The sequence below is a fragment of the Myotis daubentonii genome, chromosome 10, assembly GCF_963259705.1.
Source record: "Myotis daubentonii chromosome 10, mMyoDau2.1, whole genome shotgun sequence".
In the NCBI taxonomy this organism is placed as follows: Eukaryota; Metazoa; Chordata; class Mammalia; order Chiroptera; family Vespertilionidae; genus Myotis; species Myotis daubentonii.
Genome location: NC_081849.1, coordinates 7,409,174 through 7,435,803, shown reverse-complemented (window position 1 = coordinate 7,435,803; position 26,630 = coordinate 7,409,174). Strand labels below are relative to the sequence as shown.

General features: G+C 49.1%; 1 protein-coding gene across 2 annotated transcripts in view; it reads left to right on the top strand.

Moving 5' to 3' along the window:
• The window catches only part of LOC132242623 (amiloride-sensitive amine oxidase [copper-containing]-like), a 28,222-nt gene extending 12,532 nt beyond the window's left edge, over nt 1-15,690 (top strand). Inside the window, exons 1-5 of one of the 2 annotated variants that reach the window (XM_059711511.1) lie at nt 7,062-7,164; nt 11,593-13,181; nt 14,036-14,321; nt 14,963-15,095; nt 15,335-15,690. In XM_059711511.1, coding sequence (XP_059567494.1) covers nt 11,597-13,181; nt 14,036-14,321; nt 14,963-15,095; nt 15,335-15,604 — 2,274 coding nt within the window. In that variant the 5' untranslated portion in view covers nt 7,062-7,164; nt 11,593-11,596 and the 3' untranslated portion in view covers nt 15,605-15,690. Of the gene's footprint in view, nt 1-7,061; nt 7,165-11,592; nt 13,182-14,035; nt 14,322-14,962; nt 15,096-15,334 lie in introns of those variants that run through there. The other variant, XM_059711509.1, reaches the window with a different exon arrangement.
• Nucleotides 15,691-26,630: the final 10,940 nt, after the last annotated feature.

Below are 26,630 nucleotides of genomic sequence, written 5' to 3'. Positions count from 1 at the left end.
GGCCATCCCGACCTCACCGGGGCCGTCTCAACCTTTCCTGGGGCATCCCAACCTCACCCTAGGTCTGCCCCGACCTTACCGGGGCCATCCCAGCCTCACCGGGAAACACAAAGTTTGGCACTCTGTCCCCTGCCGGGTGGCTCCCCACCAGACAAAATCTCCAGGCTTTCCTGGTAGCTGAACATCCAGTACGCCTGCTCGGACTTCACCCTCCACTGAGTGCACAGACTGCCCGTCTGCCATCCCCCAGCGTCCCACTCGAGACTGGAACCGGTGGGTGTGCTTGTGCACCTGCTGGTACAGTGGTTCCACATCGCCAGCCCAGCTGGGCCGGCTCCGGCCTGCCCCGAACCCGACTCCGCCCCCCGAGTGTGTCCCTCCCGGATGCAAGGAGCTGAAATCTGCAGCCTGCTGGGTTGGGCTCTGTACTTGGTGCCTCTGCCCATCCTACTCAGTTCAATGCTCTTCTTTCTTTCCTTCCAGTTGTAGAGCCTCCACTGGGCCAGCTTTCCCATTGTTCCGTATGATAGCTGTATGTCCCACAGTTGGTAGCCTCGATGTTGTGGGAGGCAGCACGCACCAGTCTCTTCCTTACACCGCCTTCTTGGTTCTCCTGGGTCTGTTTCTTGAGCGCGTCTCACATGGGTGTGGGCAGTTGAAGTCTGCAATTTGTTGGGCTAGGCTTAAAAGCACAGGTGGGTCTTTTTGTGCACCTGGCAAAGCTTGGATGGGGATGTAAATTGATTTGGGCTTCCTTTCTTTGTTTTTGGTGGGAGGGGATTGGGGGGTGGGGAGGACACTTTTCCGGCACTGCCACCAGCTAGGTGCTAGGTGGCACCCTGAGCTGCTGCGACTCTTGCGCCCAAGGTTTCCACCAGAACCCAGGCTCTGAGGCTATCCTACTCTTTGCACCACTGGGTCCAAGTTCATGGTCCAGACCCGTGTGCCTGGGGAGGACCAGGAGGGCTGGAAGGCTAAAGACACAGCGGCCAGATGCCTGCCTTCCTGCAGGGAATGTCTTCTCCAGGCACTGACATGTTTTGTCTGTCTGTTGCACCCCCTTACTTTTTCCTGCCCTCTCTGTTTCTCCATCTCCAGGCCCTGAAGACTGTGCCTTCACCTTCTCATCCCAAACCTCCCAGGGTGTCTCAGGTCTCTGGGGTGATTCACTTTTGAGTCAAAAGGGCAAGCCACACGTTTACAAGAATCTTACCTACCAAAAAGCACAGGCACTTCTCTATTGGCCAGGAAAGCACAGTTTGTTGAATTAGTGAATTATTTTAATTCTGTGGATTAGTCTCCTCTTGTCTTTACTTGAAGTAACAGAACATCTCCAAGCAGCTTAAGCATAAAGGGAGAATGTATTGGCAGGACAGTGTGAACTGGCCTTAACCAAGGAGGACTGCAGGCTGGGAGCTTGGACTTGCAGGGAACTGCTTGGGAATCATTGTGTGGCATGCTGGTCCCTGGAGACAGCCAGGTTCCCTGGCCACAATCACAGAAGTGGCTTTCAGAAGTGACAAAGCGCTCCTACAGCCACCCAAACCCCTGGACAATTAGACTTGGCCACCAAACTCAATAGGTTAACAAGGGACAGTGCAAGTTAGAGGAGAAACCGCTTCCTCCCACATCCCCACCTTCCCCAGACTTTCTACTCTGGCCTCAAAGAGGAGATGATGCAGAAAAAGATGCAGCTGCCCCCTCCCTCTCCACAACGCCTCAGCATACAGAGCTAGTGCCATCCTCAGCTGGGAGCTGGCCTAACCTTCCCATCCCTGCCCTTTACCATCCACCCAAACTGGGGAGGGAAGGGGGGCAGCTCAGCACACCCATCATCATTCACTTCTCTCCCTTCTGAGCCTCCAGCTGGTGGGAAAGTCTGAGACTGGGCTGTGGAGGGGCGCTCAGAGCCGCCCCCCATTACCTGCTGTGTGGGGGTCCCTCACCAGGCTTGGGGGCCCACCCCCTGCTGACAATCCATGTGACCTTGCTTGCCTTTGCCTTTGTGCCTGGTTTTGTCCATCCTACCCTGGGACTCCCTGGGAAGGTGTGGCCATGGTCTGGGGTAGGATTTGTCTGCGCCCCCTGGTTTCCAAGGGATGTCTTAAGCAGACAGATCATTGATAATGCACAATATTCCAGAAACCTGTCTGAAGAGCTTTCACGTGTAGGGCAGTAGAAAGATGAACCTCAAACCTTTTATCTTCCCACTATTAAGGTAAACATTCTGGGATGTGGACAAAGCATTTTTTATAACAACCAATACAATATTTAAAACATCAACAATTTTTATCTTGGTGATTTTTTTTAATTTTTAAATCGTCCAAGCATTGTATCGAAACCATTAAAAAACAAAGGAGCATAAATGTTCATAAAAGGAAAGGGAAATAGCAAATCTTTCAGCATTAGGGCAAAAACATCTAATCTACCCCAACAAAAAGGGTTAGGGGTTCAGTGAACAATAACTTCTTGTAAAGAGGAGCCAGAAGTGTACTTGCTTTGAAACTGCTTAGTTTTCACCTTCAGTCTTACTGAAGAAGGAGGTCACTGTGCTTTAACAATTTTTTTTTTCCTGATCATATTTTCCTTGAATTAAAAGGAGTGTCTTCAACATTAGCTAGTCAAGGTCCCCCAGCACTGCCAGGGGTGAACCTGAGGAGGGGCGGTGAAGGATTAAAGAAGACAGAGAAGAGAACACAGTTGGAACAAGGTGATCACTTCCTGGATGAGGAAACAGTGACACAGCCTGTAAGCCAAGCTTTATTTTATAGTCATATCACACAAAGCAAAACAAGGGGAGTGGACAACATGTTTAAATGAATGTTCTTGCGAGTTTCAAATCTATTATCTTACTCAAGCCTTCTTTGGGCAGCACTTGCTGGACCTCCCACAGCCCATTAGGTACCTAGGAACAAAGGAGGACTATAAGGTCAAGCTTGTATGTGGTTCTGCCAGAGGTCAGTTAGAGACTTGACCCTAAAGCCACTCTCTACATCTCTCCCCTTTTTTGTTTTTATTTACTTCCATTTACTTTATTCATTATAATCACTTGGAATTATAAGGATCATTCCAAAGTTAGGAATTCTAAAAATTTTTAAGCTACTACAATAAACATAAAACTGGAATATCAAGAACAAAAGGCTGGCTATTAATAAAACAATAACAAAACAATGCCAATGCAATACAGCAACAAGGGAGAAACCAAACTACAGACATTTTAACATTTTTAGGACTATTTCTACAAAATGAAAGTTTCTTTTGCTGCTGGTGTATATATACTCAAGACTACAGAAAACTGGCAGCTCACCAACACTATTAAGAAACAGGGCTGAGGGAGTAGCTTCCACTTCTTGCTTTTCTACCATCTGCTGGGCCTCAGTCCTTACCTTCTTCAGCTGACCCCATGTTACGACCTTGGCCCCTTGCGTAACATCGTTATTTTTTTCTTCCGCATCGCTATCATCCGGGCAACTCTCAGTCTTTTCAACGGAGGGACCAGGAGCTTCTCTGGGCCTATCATGGTGATGCACGTATGCTCTGGCACCCATATTGACTGCACTGCTCCTTCTGGAAAGGAACAAACACAACCTCTGCCCCACATCATTACTGGATCTGGTCCAAACCATTGTCCAGTTTGTGAATCCTTCCACCAGGCTAACTCAGCAGAGGCTATTGTACTGGAGGCTATTGCCTTTCGGCTGCTGTACAACCCTCTGCATCATAATTCAAAAATTTAGCACATGACATCCTTCTCCCCCTTTTGTTTGTGTAGAGAGTAGATCTTTGTGTCACCTCAGGGCCCTTGAGATGTCACAAAGCTAAATTCTTGAAATATTACATTTGGAAAAGCTGTCAAGTATATCCAATTTAAATTTCTTCCTTCCCCTCCTGCTTTGCCTCAGGTGGGGAAAATAATGGTTTGTTAATTATACGTAGGCCTGGCTGGCCTTTGCTTAAACTTCCCTGATTTGCAACCTTTATAAATTTTACACTTTCACTGAACCTGCAAAGCCCCATGAGGTCCAGAGCCCATGAGCACATAAATTATTAAAAATTTAATTTATTCCTTGTTTTTGTTCCTGTGCTATCTTCTACTTCTAGTTTTCTACTTAGTCTGTATCTTCTAAGCAGTATCTCAGTTAGTACCTTCACTATTTACATTTCAGTCCTTTTGACTTCCATTTTTAGCTTCACAGTCCTTAGCAAAATGCCCTGGCTTAGCTTTAAGCGTCACTATCAGGACTTCCATTTTGTGCTTTACACTTCTTAGACTCAACTTAAGAAATTTAAGAATTTGACTACACTTCTTTGAGCATTGTTTTAGAGATCCCTTTCTGAGATCCTGAATTGTCCATGTTTTACACCCAGCGGCTACAAAACCTTGCTCTCTACATTACTTTGACTTTCTGTTAGTGCTTCACTGGAGCATCCTTTCACCTTACAATTGTAGTTCCCCCTTACTCAGGCCCCATGCTCGGGCGCCACATGAGCCGTGTCCAGCATGGCCAGGGGTGAACCTGAGGAGGGGCGGCAAAGGATTAAAGAAGACAGACAAGAGAATACAGTTGGAACTAGGTAGAATCACTGTGCCTGGATGAGGAAACAGTGACACAGCCTGTAAGCTGAAGCTTTATTTTATAGTCAGAGCACACAAACCAAAACAAGGGGAGTGGTCAACATGTTTCTTGCCAGTTTCACCTTGTTTTAGCTGCACTTGCTGCACCTCCCACAGCCCATTAGGTACCTAGGAACAAGTGAGGACTATAAGGTCAAGCTTAATTATACTAGAAAGGCTCTGCCCTCCAAGCTCAGACTTGTATGTGGCTCTGCCACAGGTCAGTCCGAGGCTTGACTCTACAGCCGCTCCCTACAGTCCTTTGTAGAACAGAAACAGGTTGCACTTCTCAACATCAGGTTGTTCCTACCACTCTCTTAGAATGCAAACCTCCTCAAGTCTCCATGGTGAGCCCATGACTGAAGGTGAAAGACATAAGTGAAGTCACTATATCAATCATCCTTTATGCATTTAAAGTTAATTGCCTTCTGGAATTGCAAACAAGTATCAGGTTAACTAACTATTTTCTCCTTCCTTTATCTAGCTGCCAATAAATACTGAAATCACTTGAAGTGAAAGTCGCAGGATGTTAATGATGACAAATACAAAAGTCAGCCCTGGCCAGATGGTTTGGTTGGTTGGTGCACCGTCCGGTACATCAAACGTTGCTGGTTTGATTCCTGGCCAGGGCACATACCTAGGTTGCAGGTTCAGCACCCAGTCAGGGCACGTAAGAGAGGCAACAGATAGATGTTTCTCTCACATCAATGTTTCTCTCTATCTCTCTCTCCCTTCCTTTCTCTCCAAAATCAATAAAAACATCCTTGGATGCAGATTTTAAAAAGAAGACAAAATAAATACAAAAGTCATCTATACTATTAAAAGGATAACATGCTAATTAGACCAGATAGAATGGACATCTTCTGGCCAACCTTCCCGATGTCCTTCCTGACAAAGCCAGGGCCTGGGCAGCGCCTTCTGGGGTCCTGTGTGCTTGCAGCCACCCCAGGCAGTCCTGGCCCGGGTCTCAGGTGCCTGCAGCTGGCCAGAGGAAGGGAAGCCTGGGTTCCGGGTGCCTGCAGCCAACCAGAGAGAGGGAAGCCCGCGTCCCGGGTGTGAGGGCCAACACAGAGGCAGTTAGGGGCGATCAGGCAGGCAGGCGAGTGGTTAGGGGTGATCAGGAAGGAAATGGGGATAGGAGCGACCAGGCAGGCAGGCAGATGCAGTGGGTAATCAGGCAGGCAGGCAGGCAGGCAAGTGGTTAGGAGCCAGTGGTCCCGGATTGTGAGAGGGATGTCTGACTGCCGGTTTAGGCCCGATCCCGGCAGTCGGACATACCCTGAGGGGTCTCAGATTGCGAAAGGATGCAGGCCGGGCTGAGGGACCCCATCCAATGCATGAATTTTCATGCACCGGGCCTCTAGTCCTATATAATAAAAGGCTAATATTCAAATTATCCCCTTAACTGGGAGTTCAACCAGGAGTACGAACAGGGGGTGTGGCTGGCTGGCCAACTGTCCGCGGCCTCTCACTCCCGGCCAGCCAGACCCAACCAGACCTGATCAAGGCAGGCCAGCTGAACCCAACCTGTGCACAAATTTGTGCACCAGGCCTCTAGTATAACAATAAAAAATAAGCACTCAAGACTTGGTGATTAAGAAGATAAAGACCTGTTGGTTCTTTCTATCAAGCCCAAGCTTGCCCTTTTCATCTAACTAAGCCATCTTAGTACTGTGTCCCCTCCCAGCACAGGTGCCTCCCCCACCACCCAGCCCCTGTCCCTTCTCCTTTCTCTGTTCCCTCCCTGCACAGGTGCCTCCCCCACCACCCAGCCCCTGTCACTTCTCCTTTCCCTGGGCCCTAGCCACAGCCATCCTGAGGACTTTCTCCCAGCCAATCCTTCCCTTCCTTCTGAATCCTTTCAGGGTCTCCGAGATGCAAAGAAGACTTCTAGAGTCTCAGCTCAGTGGCTTCACACTTCCTGTGCTGCTCTGGCTCTGGCTCTGGCTCTGGCTCTGGCTCTGGCACAGGCTCTGGCTCCCCATCCTAGACGTAGGTCAGGTTGCCTATTTTTGTTGTGGGTGTCCGAATCTATCAGCCTCCGCCTTTGTCTATCCATTCGCTTCAGCTGAGACTGCTTGTTGGTAAATTTCCTCTTGTCTTTATCTCTGGCATCTGAAACTCAGCATTTAATAAATTATGGCATCACACAACTTGCATTGCTCCCAACAGGGAATACGACACCATAGACAGCTCCTGTGGATGGTACCCTATGGCACGAGGAATGAAAGGAAACAGACAACTAGGACACGGTTTTGGGAGAAACAGAAGTGAATCCCGCAGCTGAAGTGATGGAGGCCTGGGGCGTTTCCAAACTTGGGTACTTGTAGGGGCAACAGGACCCCCTGGCTGCAGAGCCCCGTCCGTGCCCATCCTCGGCCACCACCCTTGCCCTCTGAGAGCCCCCTGAGCCCTACATGGCTCCACACCTTGGTTGACCCAGCCCTCACCCTGTCCCTCCCTCTAGGGCGGGTCCAACAGAGCCATAAAGCTCCAGAAAGAGCTCAGACAAAGGCTGACTGCAGAGGCGAGAGGAGCAGAGCACACAGGTATGTTCTGATGGGCCATTGGGAGAGTCGAGAAGGGGATGACTGGTAGGGGAGGGAAGTGAGGCCTGGAGAGAGGGGCCAAGAGAAATGAAGACCCTAAAGGCCCAGAAAGCCAGGGGCAACCTCCTGGAGGTGAGATGGGAAAGGCTCAGTGGGGAGGTGGATGCTGTTCTCAGGCGGAGAGGAGCAGAGCACACTGGCCGCCACGTTCTCCCCTCTCATGGTTTCAATGCCACAGTCCACACCCCAGCTGCCCACTGGGGCACCACACACAGGACTGTGCTGGGGAGGATAAGCTTAAAGGGACAGCCAAGTCACCTCCCTCTTCTACAGAGCAGAAAGGCATTTGGGAATAAGCAGTTCTAAAAATGAGGGCCTGGCCAAGAAAAGACATTAGGAACTTAAATACATATTCCTGAGTGAACGAAGCCAGTCTGAAAAGGCTACTGACTGGTGAGCCCAGCCTTATGACATTCTGGAAAAGGCAAAAGTATGCATATAAATAGAACACAGTTATTAATCGTTATTCGATAAAGCTTCCCATGTGATTTCAAGTATAGTAGATCAACCTAATTTAGTTTAAAAATATTTCTTTTAAGAAGAGAGAATAAATCCTTGAATCATTCCAGGGCTCTTAAAATGTCCCAAAGCTATCTCTCGGTTAAAGTCTTGATTTTTATCTTGGAAAGACTATCAAATATACATAACCCAAAGTTTATATTATACACTCTTTGTAATTAGTCTAAAAGATATCAATTAAATGTAAACCGGTTTTTATATTAAAAATTTGGTTCAGACCATAGAATTAATCCTTTTTCTTTTAATCAGGCCAATAAAATATTATATCCTAGGTTGGAATTTTACCACACGTAGTATATATAAGGACTACAATATATTTTGAACTACTAATTTTCTAAAGAAAATACAAGAATTATTTTTCTCAAAGATGAATTACTATACTTCATGTATTTTGTTATCACAATCATGTAATTTCTCTGAACTTAATTTGAACTTTAAACTCTTAGAAGCCTCAAATTTTAGGTGGCAAGTTAAATACTTAGCGTTTCTTAGATTAGTAATATATTTATATTTTTAAGGATATATTTCAAATAAAATACAAGACATATTTAAGTAATAGATTCAAATCTATGTTTTTAGATTTTTCATATGAGGCAAACTCAGATTAATATTCCAGTGTTTAGTCATTTTAAAATACCTAGATATTTAATAATTTGTATTATTTAATTCAGCAATGTTCTAAAGTTTTAAGTTACCAAAGACTTTGTAAAACTATATGTGAGGCTGGCGAATATCCCCGCCTGTCACGTGGAAAGCTGATGAAAAGGCAGGGGGAGGAGGGAGCAGGCCTGTAGCCACTTTGATTTTAAAACTGCCACATTCTTCCTTAGAGATAACTTCTAAGGTTGCTGCTGCGGGAAACACAACTGGCTCTTTCCTCTAACACAATGCAGTCAGTCTCCTCTTGAGTGACTGGATAATATCATTATTAATATATTTATAACTATTACTGAAAAGCTTTATTATAAACTAGAGGACTGGTGCATGAATTCGTGCACGGGTTGGGGTCCCTTGGGGTGGCCTGCAGGGATCGGGCCGAAACCCACAGTCCAACACCACCTGCAGATCCTACCTGCTGCTCCCACTCATTCCCGCCCCACTGCGCCTGCCCTGGGTTCATGCCCAATCAGTCCCAATTGGGAGAGGTTTGCATTGCCACAGCAGCGCTCGCCAGCCATGAGCCCTGTGTCTGGCGCCCTCTGAGGGGAGTGGCTTGCGGGATCCGGTCGAAACTAGCTCTCCGACATCCCCTGAGAGGTCCTGGATTGAAAGAGTCCGCAGGTCAGGCGAAGGGACCCCACCAGTGCACGATCAGAGCTGGGGAGGGACCACAGGAGGGCTCCAGGGCATGTCTGGCCCTGTCTCGCCCAGTCCTGATCAGGCTGACCTGGGGTGGGCTGATTGGGGCTGGCAGGTTGGGGAGGGATGCAGGAGGTTGGCCAGCTGGGGAGGGACTGTGGGAGAGCTCCAGGGCATGTTCAGCCCATCTAGCTCAGTCCTGATTGTCCAGACCCCAGCAGCAAGCTAACCTACCAGTCGGAGTGTCTGCCCCCTGGTGGTCCATGCACATCATAGCGATGGGTCAACCAGTCGACTGTCTGCCCCCAGTGGTCATTGCTTGTCATAGCTAGCGATTGAGCAGCCTTAGTATATCATTAGCATATTACACTTTAGTTGAACAGTCCACTGGTCACTGGATGACCAGACACTTAGCATATTAGGCTTTTATTACATAGGATTCTTTATTTTAGTTACATCTATTTATTTATGTTTTGATAACTTTAAGATATTAAAGCCAATTACTATTATCCAAGGCATTTTCTTTGGCAAATTCTGTAACAGAGATAACTTCTTGACTTCCAGTGGCTTTAATGTGAAAGTATTATTTGATTTTTATTTTATAAAACCAGGAGTGCCCCAAGATTTGGGAGGCAACCTTGGAATGCGGTCCATTATTATCCAAGAACTACCCATTATTATGGAAACACTAATCTTGTTGCCCAAACACAGCCTGTATATTCTCTTTCTGTCATTATTGCCATCTTTTAAAGAAAAACAGTCTTGAATTTATTCTATAGCATCCATGAAGAGATGGGGCTCAGTCCAGGAGGCCAGCCAAAATCGGGCAGGGCGCACTTTCTCTTAACCTAGCTTTTTTCTCTTCATGGGTACAGAAATCCCAAACGCATCCCTAAATTGTGAGAAATGTCTCATCTATTCAAATTTCAAATGATGGACTGGGAAATAAAAACATGGCAAAAATGAGACTTTTAATAACATGCTTGAGAGTGGGCGTCCATTTTACAGGATTACCATAAGACTGGGAAGGGGCCTTTTTTAGTTACTTCCCTTTGTCTAGGGAATTTCCCTAGGATCTCTGTTATCAGCCACGTGTTCCACTTACATTCTTTCTCTCCCCGTTCCCACCTTCTGTTTGCTTTGGGGGAATTTAAAATGGCCTGTCCATCTACTGTTTCTTTTCTATTAAATTAAAATAAAGGCATGCTTAATAAACTAACAATAAACAACAGACAGATAATAATCAAAAGACAAGCGCCCATAACATATAGACAAGAATTACTAAGTCAGAGTTCCTTTCATGGATCTTATCCTATTCTATTCTCCATAGTACTGACTGGCCTCTAAAATTATTTTAGCTAAAATTTGCTTCTCCAAAGGTGTCCTATGGTCATTTTCAGACAAAGCATTAAAGAGTCCTTTTGTAAAATGATGATTAGCCCCGTTTTTCTAGCTGTTGAGCCTTTCCACACTACAGGCAGAGGATCCAGGGCTTTAGGTATTACAGAATTTTGATGCTCAATACGAAGTGGGCATAATGCAGTTCAAACAAGAGCCCACAAACTTAAAGATGACAAGGGCACTTGTTTACTTGAGCCTGATTTAAGAGAGTATCCTTTGACACCTAAATTTCTTTATCCTTGACCATGCAAGCTAGAAATTTACATTGATGTTTTTGCTTTTTACTCAAATTCTTCCCCATTATAGCCTGGCTGTAATAAAAGATCTTCCTTGTCCACTTATGGTTCGTGACTCTGAAGCTGCAAAGGGTTCTGTGCACAGTGAATTTCCCCACCTTTTCGGTGTATCTCCCACCTTTCCCGGGAATTTCCTTCTTTCTTAGTTTTTCCCTCAGGTGAATCTTCTTCTCCTGGTCCCTTAGGAGGCACCAGATGTGAATGCCGCATCCATTTGTGGCTATGGTTCAGGATCTGGAAAAGGAGCCCTGCACTAACGAATATACTAGACAAGAAATATGAATTTATAAGCATAGGGGGCCAGGCGGAAAACCTTTCTCTAGTGGAGAGGCTCTCTGACTTCTGGGTCCCATTTGCTTTTATTCAATTGAACACAAATTTGCCCTTTAGAAATGCATACAGGCATATCAAAGGTAAAGTTTGATAAACAGTAACAGGATTATCAGGGTAAAGATTGCCCTGAGCCATTTGGCCCACAGCAGGGCAATATTATCCTGATTTTCAGCCCTGCTGAATATCTCATTGATAAGCTAATTATTGTTAGTCTTAGCCCACAGTAGTAGAGGTGCAGCCATTCTGAGATAATGCACACATAAGGGGAAAGCAGAGTTGACATAGGTAAGAAAATCTGCAGGACTAACCAAGGCTTACAGACAAGCAAGGAGAGTGTAGAATTAAAATCAATGGAAAGCACAGGTCTGAGCAGCCTGGGGCCCCAGCTGCACCAGCATGGCCACTAGCTGGCATGGCGGCCAAGGGATGAAGCTGTGTCTATTGGGAAACTACGGGGCCAGCCTAGTGGAAACCCATATCTTCCCATAAAACAACTAAGTTCATGTTTCCCACATTCTAGAGCCATGAGGCGAGAAAGCATGGCTCTCAGCTGGGCTGTGGCTGCCATCCTGATGATGCAGACGGTGGCCATGGCGAACCACTCCCCACAGACCCTGCGTAGCCAGGCCAGGGTGTTCGCGGACCTGAGCACGGAGGAGCTGAAGGCTGTGCGCACCTTCCTCTGGTCCCGGAAGGACCTGAGGCTGGAGCCCTCCCAAGGATCAACCATCGCCAAGAACACTGTCTTCCTCATTGAGATGCTGCTGCCCAGGAAGCAGCAGGTGCTGAAATTTCTGGACCACGGTCAGAGACAACCGGCTCGGGAAGCGCGTGCCGTCATCTTCTTCGGAGCCCACGAGCATCCCAACATCACTGAGTTTGCCGTGGGGCCCCTACCATTGCCCCACTACCTGCGCCCACTGCCCCCCAGGCCTGGGCACCAGATGTCCTGGAACTCCAGGCCCATCTCCTCGGCGGAGTATGTCCTACTGAGCCACACCCTGCAGGAGGCCACCAAGCCCTTGCACCGATTTTTCCTGGACACCACGGGCTTCTCCTTCCAGGACTGCCACACCCGATGCCTGACTTACACCGACGTGGCCCCTCAGGGCTTGGCCTCGGGCGAGCGCCGGACCTGGTTCATCTTGCAGCGCTTTGTGGAAGGCTTCTACTTGCACCCCACAGGCCTGGAGCTCCTCCTGGACCACAGCAGCATGAACGCCCAGGACTGGGCGGTGGAGAAGGTCTGGTACAACGGGAAGTTCTACCGAAGCCCAGAAGAGCTGGCCCGGAAGTACAATGCTGGAGAGGTGGACGTGGTGGTGCTGGAGGACGTGCTCCCCAAGGACAAGGGGGCCGAGGGCAGGGATGAGCCACCCCTCTTCTCGTCCTACAAGCCACGCGGGCACTTCCCCAGCCCCATGACCATGAAGGGCCCCCACCCGGTCCAGCCCCAAGGCCCCCGCTACAGGCTGGAGGGCAACGCCGTGCTCTACGGGGGCTGGAGCTTCGCCTTCAGGCTGCGGTCCTCCACGGGGCTGCAGGTGCTCAACGTGCATTTCGGTTGGGAGCGCATTGCCTACGAGGTGAGCGTCCAGGAGGCAGTGGCGCTGTACGGAGGCCACACACCTGCGGGCATGCAGACCAAGTACAGTGACGTCGGCTGGGGTTTGGGCACCGTCACCCATGAGTTGGCCCCTGGCATCGACTGCCCAGAGACGGCCACCTTCCTGGATGCCGTCCACTACTACGATACCGACGACCCTGTCCACTACTCCCGAGCCCTCTGTGTCTTCGAGATGCCCACGGGGGTGCCCATTCGGCGCCACTTTGACTCCGACTTCAACGGTGGCTTCAACTTCTATGCAGGGCTCCAGGGCCAGGTGCTGGTGCTGCGGACGACGTCCACGGTCTACAACTATGACTACATTTGGGACTTCATCTTCTACCCCAACGGGGTGATGGAGGCCAAGATGCACGCCACTGGCTACGTGCACGCCACCTTCTACACGCCCGAGGGGCTGCGCCATGGGACGCGCCTGCACACCCACTTGATCGGCAACATGCACACTCACCTGGTGCACTACCGCGTAGACCTGGACGTGGCAGGTAGGACTTGCTGGGGCTAGACGTCCATGTGCAAACACTGACTCCCCTGTGGGAGACGATGCTGCACCCCGGACGCACACCATCAGGAGAACGTGCCCCACCTGCTCTGAGCCCACAGGGCTGGAGTCCCTGACTCCCGGAAGGAGTGAACGTGAACAGCGCCCCAGTGCTGCCAGGGTTGTGGCAGCCTGGACCCTGTCCCTGCCTTGGGGCTGGGCTGACCCCTGCATCGGGTGGGTTGGGTAGAAAGGTGCGCTCAGGGTAGCAGAGGGGACAAGGCCTCGATGTCAGCAAGGTCGCTGCTGCCTGGCAACTGGAGGTGGACGCAGCACCATTGGGGTTACTTGCTGTGTCTCCTGGGTTAATGGTGTCACCGTGGCATAGGCCTCCTGGCAGGATGTGGCCTGACATCAAGTCAGAACCACCCCCAGAACCAGACAGGTGGCTCCCTTTCCTAACCCCGCCCTCCCCACCTGGCTCAGCCCCCTCCACCCATGCCCTGAGCACAGCAGGTGGTGGACAGAGCCCCTGCCTGGGGAAAGATGGCTGCCCCTCTCTGGGGATGCAGGACAGCCCAATGCCTGGGACCCAGGGCTCAAAGAAACTGCTCACAGTCCCACTGCAACCACCACAGCTGCTGCCACCTATCGCATCGTCCTCCGGTTCCCCTGTTGGTTTTTGTGTTTAATCCCTTCCTCCCACCCCACAGCTGGCTCCATGCGAACCCCTGACACCCCCTTCGCCCCTGATGGTTTGCTGCTGGACGTGGTCTGGCGTGGAGAACCCAGTGTAAAATGAGGTAGGGGTTCTTTGGGTGCTGGATCCTCATTCTGCATCTCCCTTCACACACACAGGCACCAAGAATAGCTTCCAGACACTGGGCATGAAGCTAGAAAACATCACCAACCCCTGGAGCCCGGAGCACCGGCTGGTCCAGCCAACCCTAGAGCAGACGGGGTACCCCCGCGAGCGCCAGGCGGCCTTCCGCTTCGGACAGACTCTGCCCAAGTACCTGCTCTTCACCAGCCCCAAGGAGAACCGCTGGGGCCACCAGCGCAGCTACCGGCTGCAGATCCACTCCATGGCTGAGCAGGTGCTGCCGCCCGGCTGGCAGGAGGAGCGGGCTTTCACCTGGGCCAGGTGAGGAGGCCTGGGAGGTTGGGGGCCGGGATGACTGGAAGCCCTGCCCTGTGATTCCCTGAACCACGTCCAGCACTGCCAGGGGTGAACCCTCACCGAAGCTTTATTTAATAGTCAGATCACACAAAGCAAACCAAGGGGAGTGGTCAACATGTTTACAATGTTCTTGCGAGTTTCAAATCTATTTCCTTACTCAAGCCTTGTTTTGGCAGCACTTGCTGTACCTCCCACAGACCATTAGCTACCAAGGACCAAGGGAGGACTCTAAGGTCAAGCTTAATTGTGCTAGGAGGGCTCTGCCCTCCAAGCTGGGACTTGCATGTGGCTCTGCCACAGGTCAGTCCAAGGCTTGACTCTATAACCTCTCCCTATATTTCCCTGTGTCTGCAGTTGCTGTGTTTCTGTCTGAGACTCTGGGTCTGTGTGTGTGTGTGTGTGTGTGTGTGTTACAGGGCATGGCTCTGTATTTGAGGAGGCCTGTTCTGAGCACATGAGCTACCGCTGACCCTGGGTCAGACTGACAGGCTCCCAAGACATGATGTGGAAATCGGGGAAAGCCACGTCACTGACCCTGCACATGTGCCCTGGGCGGGGCTGGGCCACCCCCATGCCCAGAGCCACCTGACTGCTCTGCCCGACAGGTACCCCCTGGCAGTGACCAAGTACCGGGAGTCTGAGCTGTGCAGCAGCAGCATCTACAACCAGAACGACCCCTGGGACCCGCCTGTGGTCTTTGAGGAGTTTCTTCAAAACAATGAGAACATTGAAGAAGAGGTACAGGCCCCACCTTCTTCCAGCCCCAGCCCAAGACTAGAGCTATGCCCTGTCCCGGGACCTGCGCCCGGTCCTGGGACCTGTACCCCATCCTGAGACCTGTGCCAGCAGCACCTCGCTGTGTGGAGAGCAAGCTCACTGTCCCCAGATCTGCCCATTCCTTATGAGGAGAGCTTGAGGGGTTGTCCACCCCTCGCCTCTCCGAGCCCGTCAGCACTGCCCACCCCTCTCTCCCACAGGACTTGGTGGCCTGGGTGACAGTGGGCTTCCTGCACATCCCCCACTCAGAGGACATCCCCAACACGGCCACCCCCGGGAACTCCGTGGGCTTCATGCTCCGGCCCTTCAACTTCTTCCCTGAGGACCCATCCGTGGCATCCAGGGACACCGTGATCGTGTGGCCCCGGGACAAAGGCCCCAACTACGTGCAGCGATGGATCCCTGAGGAGGGCGGGGACTGCTGGAAGCCTCCCCCCTTTAGCTACAATGGGACTTACAGGCCCGTGTGAAGGGCCGCTGCCCCCAGCTAACTCCTCACTAGAACCCCGATTCCCCCACCCCACCCAGGAATGGATAATAAACCCTCCAGGGCTCAGCTCCAAGTGCTTCTTCTTTTGGGGGACACAGCGGGCGAGACACACCCCTGCCCTTGGCCTCGATTCACCTTGGTCTACTCTATCCCAGAAAAGACCTCCATTACGAAGGCACATGACAGCCCCTGAAACACGAACTTTACCTGTCACATTGGTTTTAAAAGCCTGAGGCTGACAGCTCCCTCTTGGGAGTCTATGGGGGAACTCCCCTACGTCACCAAGGGGCGGGCAAATTAGCGCAACTGTAGGGGGACGCTATGGGAAAAATCTAGCAAAATTGCCAACACCTTTACCCTTGGACACATTGATCCAATGTCTAGGGGCTTATCCCAGAGATCTGCTCACAAACACAGAAAAAAGTGTGTACACAGTGACTCACTGCAGAGCTGTTTGTCATAGCAACATCTGGAAACAACCCAAACATCCATCTATGGGAGTGAGATTGCAGGTCTGAGTAAACTATGGCACGTCCACACGGTGCAATTCTAGGGGGTCGTAAAAGAAGCGTGAAGGAGCGCGTTCTCTGTACCAATGGGGGGAACCTAAGGAAGTAAACAACATGGATATAGAACAGTGATGGCGAACCTTTTGGGCTCGGCGTGTCAGCATTTTGAAAAACCCTAACTTAACTCTGGTGCCGTGTCACATATAGAAATTTGTTGATATTTGCAACCATAGTAAAACAAAGATTTTTATTTTTGATATTTATTTTATATATTTAAATGCCATTTAACAAAGAAAAATCAACCAAATAAATGAGTTCACGTGTCACCTCTGACACGGGTGTCATAGGTTCGCCATCACTGGTATAAAACAATCTCTACAGCATGCCAACTTCTGCATAAGAGAGGAGGATGTATGTTGACTTATAAGACTACACACGTGTTTACATTGATTTGTAGAAACTCTAGGAAAGTGGCTGCCTGTCCTCTTAGTCCCTTCAGGCAGCTATAACAAAATGCCATAGGCTGGGGCGTTTCTGAGCAGAAGTCTATTGCTCACAGCTCTGGAGGCTGGAGATCCAAGATCAAGATACCACCAAAGTCACATGAAGGCCCTCTTCTGGCCTGCAGACTGCTGACCTCTGTCTGTCCTCACTGTCTGAAGAAGTGCAGGGCTGGTTGGCGTCTCTGAGAGCTCTAGTCCTGCCCTGGAAGCTCCTCCCTCGTAACTAATCTCCTCTCAAAGGCCCATCTGCTCCCACATCTCAGTGCCTTTCCCAGGCTGCACTTAGTGGGCGCCCAGCCGTGTTTGTTGAGGGACTGAGGGACTGACCCACAGCTCACGAAATGCACATTCCAAAGTACACCTACTCCTCATATCCTGCCTTCCCCCATCCTGAACCTTTTTTTGTCCCTTGGCCCTAATCATGATTTTGACTGTTCCCTTGGCTATGACCACACTGTCTCCCCCCTAATGAGATGGCAAGAGAACATGAGCCTTGCCCCTGAGAATGGAGCCCAAGAACCCCAGAGCGATCACTTCTCCCTCTCATAAGATCCGGTCCCTGGTGGTCCTCGCAGGCAACCAATTTCCCACCGTTTACCTGCTAGTCCCTGGAGTCTACATACCAGCATTTCTCTCCTTGCTTTAAGCCTGATGCAAACCCAGGATACAAAGGGAGACAAAAACTAGGAAGCTAGAGTCCCAGTCCTCAAAAGTCTAGGTCACCCTGGCGGGACAGGCCAGAGACACAGCACAGTGCCACTGAGAGGGCTGTCCCCAGACGGTCATCTCATTTTCGACACTGGAAGTCTGGTCTGACCTAGAGCCCGAGTGTGACCCCAGCATTCTCCAGTGTGCAGCATCCTGGGTCTGGTTGGTTCTATCCTCAGGCTCTCCTTGGGTAGGAGAAAGGAGACTAGCAGATGTCCCCATCCAAGCCCAGACCCTGACTCAAGATTGGGAGACCCCAGAATCCTCATGGCCAGTCTGACTGGACCTCTGAAAATATAGGTGCCGGGAGCCTGTCCATCCTTGCTGCTTGACACAGTCGCTGTAGGGAAGAAACATCTGCACCGCATATGTTTCAAGGGACCTGGCATATATGACATACTGTTCTTAATGTTTGCTCACCTTGGCGCTATGTGTTTTAACCAAGGTCACCTTTCCGAGAAAGGTTGTTTCCCCAGGTAGGGATTTTTCCCTGAAGTTAGAGAGGGAATAAAACCCCTTAACTAAGTGCCAGGCGGGTAGTTAATCACTTTAACTATGAACAATCACGCTTAAGCTACATAATCTTTACTCCCTGGAATGGAGATAAGAAACGCCCTAACCTTTGGAATAGAGATTGATAGGATTGGAATCAACTGGTATAAATACAGATGTAACAAGACAACAGGACACAGAACCTAGAGACAGAACCTAGAGACAGAACATGGCAAAAGATCCTGGACAGAAACTGGCAACAGAACCTAGAGACAGAACCTAGAGACAGAACATGGCTGAAGATCCTAGAGACAGAACCTGTCTACAGAACCTGGATAGAACATGGCAAGAGAACCTGACTAGAACCTGGTGACTGAACCTGGCTGGAGAACCTAGACAGAACCTGGCGACCGAACCTGGCTGGAGAACATAGCGAGGGAACATGGCTACAGAACCTGGCTGGAGAACTTGGAGAACCTAGCAAGAGAACATGGACACAGAACCTGGCTGGAGATCCAAACCAGAACTTTGCTGGAGATCCTGACCAGAACTTGGCTAGAGATCCTGGCTAGGCTGCTGATCAACTGAACGCTGTCTCCGTCTCATTCCTTCTTCGCCAACTCCATCCACACCTTTGGGAACCCCTGGACCTGCTGGGGTTGGACCCCAGCATCTGGCGCCCGAACAGGGAAACCTAGGAAAGTCCCTCCGTATTTGGGACGGATAGGACTGCACCATAGGGTGCAGCAAGGATGGAACGGCTCCCGGCATATAGGTGCCTGGAGAAACCCAAGTCCAGCTACACGGGGTGGCCCAGCTAGCCAGCCAGGGACCAGGACTTCTTCACAGCAACCTGCCAGCACTCACAGGGCCTAAGGCGGTCAATCTGGCCTCTTTAATTCTCTCTGCTCTCCAAGTTAGGTGTGACGTCTGTAATTTATTACTGCACATGAGATAAGTTACCTGCCCTATTGCATTGCCTGATCCCCTGTCCTGGGGCCTCTTCCAAATCCACATCCCATAATCTGGAGTTTCTCATTTATATTTTAGAAAAATGGATAAAACTGACCCTGCACTTACCCATGACCAGCAGTCATGCTCTTGGGCATTTAGCCCAGAGAAATGGATTCCTATGTTCACACAAAAACCTGTGCACTCATGTTCACAGCAGACCGATTCAGCATAGTGGACTGGAAACAACCCAAATGTCCCTCAGTGGAGAAGTCCCTGAACAACTCTGTACAACAGAGCACTGATCAGCAGTGAAAAGGAATGACTTGTGATCCAGGCACTATGCCTGGTGGAAACAAAAGTCCATCCCAGAATGATATCATCCAGAACAATATCATCCAGATGGCATCTCGAAATGAGAAAACCGTGGAGATGGAGAAGAGGTGAGTGGGAGTGGGCGGGGCACTCGAATAAAAGAGGCAGCAGGTGATGGAGGGGTTCTGCATCTTGATTTTTGTGGTGGATTCACAAGTCCATGCCTGAGATAAACATGGTGGAAACTGAGCCCCTCCTGTGGCCTAGCTAGCAGTGTGCCAACATCAAGGTCCTGTTGTGACTTTGAACCACAGCACCAAGATGGCACCACTGGGGAAATCGGGTGAAGGGGACTCCGATTCCTGGTACCATTTCTGCTATCCCTTGTGATTTTATAATTATTTCAAAATAAAAGGATCTTTTTACCTGAAAAATACATGTAGCATTCCTCAAGCAAAGAACAGTAAAGCTCTTCTTACTTTTTCAGGTTTCTTATTCCTTCAACTGTAAATTGTTTAAAAGATATGGAACTCATAGAAACAGAGAAGATTGGTAGTTGCCAGAAATGGAATGGATGACAGTGGTCAAAAGGTACAAACTCCAGTTATAACAATTGCTAGGGCTGTAATATGCAGCTGGTGGCTGTTGTTTACAATACCGTATTGCACATTTGAAAGTTGGTAGGAGAGCAGATCTTAAAAGTTCTCATCACAGGAAAAAAATTGTGACTCTGTGTGGTGATGGATGTTAAAAACTTGTTGTGGTGATCATTTGCAATATTTACATGTTTCAAATCATCACATCATACACCTAAAACTAATGCAATGTAATGTATCTGTTACATCTCAATAAAACTGGGGAGATTGAAATGTAAAAGGAAAGAAAGGGGTACAACATGAACAAATACTGTGGCGGGGATATTTCAATAACCCTCAACTCCCCACATTCAAGAGCTGGAGCACAAGAACAAAACACTGTGCCCAAGCAATCCAGCCATTACTCTTTCAGTAACAGTAAGGACCTGAAGAAGGACACAGAAAAGAAGCACTATTTTCAAACCTCAGGCAGCAAATCAGCATAATTCACAAGGACTCATGAATGCAAGGGTACACGTCCATTAGCAAGGGGCTCAGGCTGTTCCTATGCTCCTTTCCTCATCGCCTCCCTGCCCTCCCCCTGCCAGGACTTCCCAGGCACTGAAGGCCTATTGTTCCTGGGCTCCCTTTCTTTGTCCTTGGTGGGAGGGGGTTGGGGGGTGGGGAGGACACTTTTCCGGCACCGCCACCGGCTGGGCGCTAGGTGGCACCCTGAGCTGCTGCAACTCTCGCTCCCAAGGTTTCCACCAGAACCTAGGCACTGAGGCTATCCTACTCTTTGCACCACTGGGTCCAAGTTCATGGTCCAGACCCGTGTGCCTGGGGAGGACCAGGAGGGCTGGAAGGCTAAAGACACAGCGGCCAGATGCCTGCCTTCCTGCAGGGAATGTCTTCTCCAGGCACTGACATGTTTTGTCTGTCTGTTGCACCCCCTTACTTTTTCCTGCCCTCTCTGTTTCTCCATCTCCAGGCCCCGAAGACTGTGCCTTCACCTTCTCATCCCAAACCTCCCAGGGTGTCTCAGGTCTCCGGGGTGATTCACTTTTGAGTCAAAAGGGCAAGCCACACGTTTGCAAGAAAAGCACCTACCAAAAAGCACAGGCACTTCTCTATTGGCCAGGAAAGCACAGTTTGTTGAATTAGTGAATTATTTTAATCCTGTGGATTAGTCTCCTCTTGTCTTTACTTGAAGTAACAGAAGCATCTCCAAGCAGCTTAAGCATAAAGGGAGAATGTATTGGCAGGACAGCATGTAACTGACCATAACAAAGGAGGACTGCAGGCTGGGAGCTAGGGCCTGCAGGGAACTGCTTGGGAATCATTGTGTGGCATGCTGGTCCCTGGAGACAGCCAGGTGCCCTGGCCACAATCACAGAAGTGGCTTTCAGAAGTGACAAAGCGCTCCTACAGCCACCCAAACCCCTGGACAATTAGACTTGGCCACCAAACTCAATAGGTTAACAAGGGACAGTGCAAGTTAGAGGAGAAACCGCTTCCTCCCACATCCCCACCTTCCCCAGACTTTCTACTCTGGCCTCAAAGAGGAGATGCTGCAGAAAAAGATGCAGCTGCCCCCTCCCTCTCCACAACGCCTCAGCATACAGAGCTAGTGCCATCCTCAGCTGGGAGCTGGCCTAACCTTCCCATCCCTGTCCTTTACCATCCACCCAAACTGGGGAGCGAAGGGGGGCAGCCCAGCACACCTGTCATCAATCACTTCCCTCCCTTCTGAGCCTCCAGCTGGTGGGAAAGTCTGAGACTGGGCTTTGGAGGGACTCACAGAGCCGCCCCCCATTACCTGCTGTGTGGGGGTCCCTCACCAGGCTTGGGGGCCCACCCCCTGCTGACAATCCATGTGACCTTGCTTGTCTTTGCCTTTGCTCCTGGTTTTCTCCATCCTACCCCAGGACTCCGTGGGAAGCTGTGGCCATAGTTTGGGGCAGGATTAGTCTGCGCCCCTGGTTTCCAAGGGATGTCTTAAGCAGACAGATCTTTGATTATGCGCAATATTCCAGAAACCTGTCTGAAGAGCTTTCACGTGTAGGACAGTAGGAAGATGAACCTCAAACCTTTTATCTTCCCACTATTAAGGTAAACATTCTGGGATGTGGACAAAGCACTTTTATAACAACCAATTCAATATCTAAAACATCAACTATGTTTATCTTGGTGATTTTTTTTAATTTTTAAATCGTCCAAGCATTGTATCGAAACCATTAAAAAACAAAGGGGCATAAATGTTCATAAAAGGAAAGGGAAATAGCAAATCTTTCAGCATTAGGGCAAAAACATGTCTATCTTCCTCAACAAAAAGGGTTAGGGGTTCAGTGAACAGTAACTTCTTGTAAAGAGGAGCCAGAAGTGTACTTGCTTTGAAAGTGCCTAGTTGTCACCTTCAGTCTTACTGAAGAAGCCAGTCCCTGTGGTTTAAAAATTCTTTTTTTTTTTCTGATCATATTCTCTTGAGTTAAACGGAGTGTCTTCAACATTAGCTAGTGAACCTCCTCCAGCACTGCCAGGGGAGAACCTGAGGAGGGGCGGTGAAGGATTAAAGAAGACAGACAAGAGAACATAGTTGGAACAAGGTGGATCACTGCCTGGATGAGGAAACAGTGACACATCCTGTAATCTAAAGCTTCATTTTCTAGTCAGATCAAACAAAGCAAAGCAAGGGGAGTGGTCAACATGTTTACAATGTTCTTGTGAGTTTCATATCTATTTCCATACTTAAGCCTTGTTTTGGCAGCACTTGCTGGACCTACCACAGCCCATTAGGTATCTAGGAACAAAGGAAGACTATAAGGTCAAGCTTAATTGTGCTTGAAGGGCAGAGCCCTCCTGGAACTTATATGTGGCTCTGCCAGAGGTCAGTCCCAGGCTTGAGCCTATAGCAATTCCCTACATCTCCCCCCTTTTTTGTTTTTATTTACTTCCATTTACTTTATTCATTATAATCACTTGGAATTATAAGGATTATTCCAAAGTTAGGAATTCTAAAAATTTTTAAGCTACTACAATAGACAAAACTTAAATATCAGGAACAAAACTCTGGCTATTAATAAAACAATAACAAAACAATGCCAATCAATACAGCAACAAGGGAGAAACCAAACTACAGATATTTTAACATTTTTAGGACTATTTCTACAAAATGAAAGTTTCTTTTGCTGCTGGTTTATATCTACTCAGAGTCCTGACATTTGGCTGCACAAGACTTTACAGAAACTGACAGCTCACCAACACTATTAAGAAACAGGGCTGAGAGAGTAGCTTCCACTCATTGCTTTCTACCATCTGCTGGGCCTCAGTCCTTACCTTCTTCAGCTGACCCCATGTTGGCACCTTGGTCCCTGGAGTAACGTCATTATTTTTTTCTTCCGCATCGCTATCATCCAGGCAACTCTCAGTCTTTTGAACAGGGAGACCAGGAGCTTCTTTGGGTCTACAATGGTGATGCATATAACGCTCTGGCACCCAAATTGGCTGCACTGCTCCTTATGGAAAGACACAAACACAACCTCTGCCCCACATCATTACTGGATTTGGTCCAAACCATTGTCCAGTTTGTGAATCCTTCCACCAGGCTAACTCAGCAGAGGCTATTGTACTGGAGGTCCGATGCCTTTCGGCTGCTGTACAACCCTCTGCATCGTAATTCAAAAATTTAGCACATAACATCCTTCTCCCCCTTTTGTTTGTGTAGAGAGTAGATCTTTGTGTCACCTCAGGGCCCTTGAGATGTCACAAAGCTAAATTCGTGAAATATTACATTTGGAAAAGCTGTCCAGTATAGCCAATTTAAATTTTTTCCTTCCCCTCCTGCTTTGCCTCAGGTGGGGAAAATAATGGTTTGTTAATTATACGTAGGCCTGGCTGGCCTTTGCTTAAACTTCCCTGATTTGCAACCTTTATAAATTTTACACTTTCACTGAACCTGCAAAGCCCCATGAGGTCCAGTGCCCATGAGCACATAAATTATTAAAAATTTAATTTATTCCTTGTTTTTGTTCCTGTGCTATCTTCTACTTCTAGTTTTCTACTTAGTCTGTATCTTCTAAGCAATATCTCAGTTAGTACCTTCACTATTTACATTTCAGTCCTCTTGACTTCCATTTTTAACTTTACAGTCCTGGCTTAGCTTTAAGCAAAATGCCCTGGCTTAGCATTAAGCATCACTATCAGGACTTCCATTTTGTGCTTTACAGTTCTTAGACTCAACTTAAGAAATTTAAGAATTTGACTACACTTCTTTGAGCATTGTTTTAGAGATCCCTTTCCTGAGATCCTGAATTTCCCATGTTTTACACCCAGCTACTACAAAACCTTGCTCTCTACATTACTTTGACTTTCTCTGCAAGTGCTTCACTGGAGCATCCTTTCACCTTACAATTGTAGTTCCCCCTTACTCAAGCCCCATGTTCGGGCGCCACATGAGCCGTGTCCAGCATGGCCAGGGGTGAACCTGAGGAGGGGCGGTGAAGGATTAAAGAAGATAGAGAATACAGTTGGAACTAGGTAGAATCACTGTGCCTGGATGAGGAAACAGTGACACAGCCTGTAAGCTGAAGCTTTATTTTATAGTCAGAGCACACAAACCAAAATAAGGGGAGTGGTCAACATGTTTCTTGCCAGTTTCACCTTCTTTTAGCTGCACTTGCTGCACCTCCCACAGCCCATTAGGTACCTAGGAACAAGTGAGGACTATAAGGTCAAGCTTAATTATGCTAGAAGGGCTCTGCCCTCCAAGCTGGGACTTTCATGTGGCTCTGCCACAGGTCAGTCTGAGGCTTGACTCTACAGCCGCTCCCTACAGTCCTTTGTAGAACAGAAACAGGTTGCACTTCTCAACATCAGGTTGTTCCTACCACTCTCTTAGAATGCAAACCTCCTCATGTCTCCATGGTGAACCCATGACTGAAGGTGAAAGACATAAGTGAAGTCACTATATCAATCATCCTTTATGCATTTAAAGTTAATTGCCTTCTGGAATTGCAAACAAGTATCAGGTTAACTAACTATTTTCTCCTTCCTTTATCTAGCTGCCAATAAATACTGAAATCACTTGAAGTGAAAGTCGCAGGATGTTAATGATGACAAATACAAAAGTCAGCCCTGGCCAGATGGTTTGGTTGGTTGGTGCACCGTCCGGTACATCAAACGTTGCTGGTTTGATTCCTGGCCAGGGCACATACCTAGGTTGCAGGTTCAGCACCCAGTCAGGGCACGTAAAGGAGGCAACAGATAGATGTTTCTCTCACATCAATGTTTCTCTCTATCTCTCTCTCCATTCCTTTCTCTCCAAAATCAATAAAACATCCTTGATGCAGATTTTAAAAAGAAGACAAAATAAATACAAAAGTAATCTATACTAATAAAAGGATAACATGCTAATTAGACCAGATAGAATGGACATCTTCTGGCCAACCTTCCCGATGTCCTTCCTGACAAAGCCAGGGCCTGGGCAGCGCCTTCTGGGGTCCTGGGTGCTTGTGGCCAGCCCAGGCAGTCCTGGCCCGGGTCTCAGGTGCCTGCAGCTGGCCAGAGGGAGGGAAGCCTGAGTTCCAGGTGCCTGCAGCCAACCAAAGAGAGGGAAGCTTGGGTCTCGGGTGTGAGGGACAACACAGAGGCAGTTAGGGGCGATCAGGCAGGCAGGCGAGTGGTTAGGGGTGATCAGGAAGGAAAAGGGGATAGGAGCGATCAGGAAGACAGGCAGATGCAGTGGGGCAATCAGGCAGGCAGGCAGGCAGGCAAGTGGTTAGGAGCCAGCGGTCCCGGATTGTGAGAGGGATGTCTGACTGCCGGTTTAGGCCCAATCCCGGCAGTCGGACATCCCCCGAGGGGTCTCAAAGTGCGAGAGGGTGAGGCCAGGCTGAGGGACCCCCATCCCATGCATGAATTTCGTGAATTTGGCCTTTTGTCCTATGTAATAAAAGGCTAATATTCAAATTTTTCCCTTAACTGTGAGTTCAACTAGGAGTTGGAACAGGGGGCGTGGCTGGCTGGCCAACAGTCCACTGCTTGTACCTCCCGGCCGGGCAGGCCCAATCAGACCCGATTTGGGCAGGCCGGCCAAACCCAACCTGTGCACAAATTTGTGCACCAGGCCTCTAGTATAACAATAAAAAATAAGCACTCAAGACTTGGTGATTAAGAAGATAAAGACCTGTTGGTCCTTTCTATCAAGCCCAAGCTTGCCTTTGTCATCTAACTAAACCATCTTAGTACTGTGTCCCCTCCCTGCACAGGTGCCTCCCCGACCACTGCCCCTGTCCCTTCTCCTTTCTCTGGGCCCTGGCCACAGCCATCCTGAGGAATTTCTCCCCAGCCAATCCTTCCCTTCCTTCTGAATCCTTTCAGGGTCTCCGAGATGCAAAGAAGACTTCCTCTAGAGTCTCAGCTCAGTGGCTTCACACTCCCTGTGCTGCTCTGACTCTGCCTCTGGCTCAGGCTCAGGCTTAGGCTGCCCATCCTAGACGTTGGTCAGGTTGCCTATTTTTGTTGGTGGCTCTCCATTCACTTCAGCTGAGACTGCTTGCTGGAAAATTTCCTCTTGTCTTTATCTCTAGCCTCTGAAACTCAGCATTTACTTTAATAATTTATGGCATCACACAACTCACATTGCTCACAACAGGGAATACGACACCTTAGACAGCTCCTGTGGATGGGGCCCTGTGGCAGGAGGAATGAAAGGAATCAGACAAGTAGGACACGGTTTTGGGAGAAACAGAAGTGAACCCCGCAGCTGAAGTGATGGAGGCCTGGGGCGTTTCCAAACTTGGGTACTTCTAGGGGCAACAGAATCCCCTGGCTGCGGAGCCTCATGCCCATCCTCGACAACCACCCCTGCCCTCTGGGAGCCCCCTGAGCCCTACGTGGCTCCCCATCTTGGTTGACCCAGCCCTCACCCTGTTCCTCCCTCTAGGGCAGGTCCA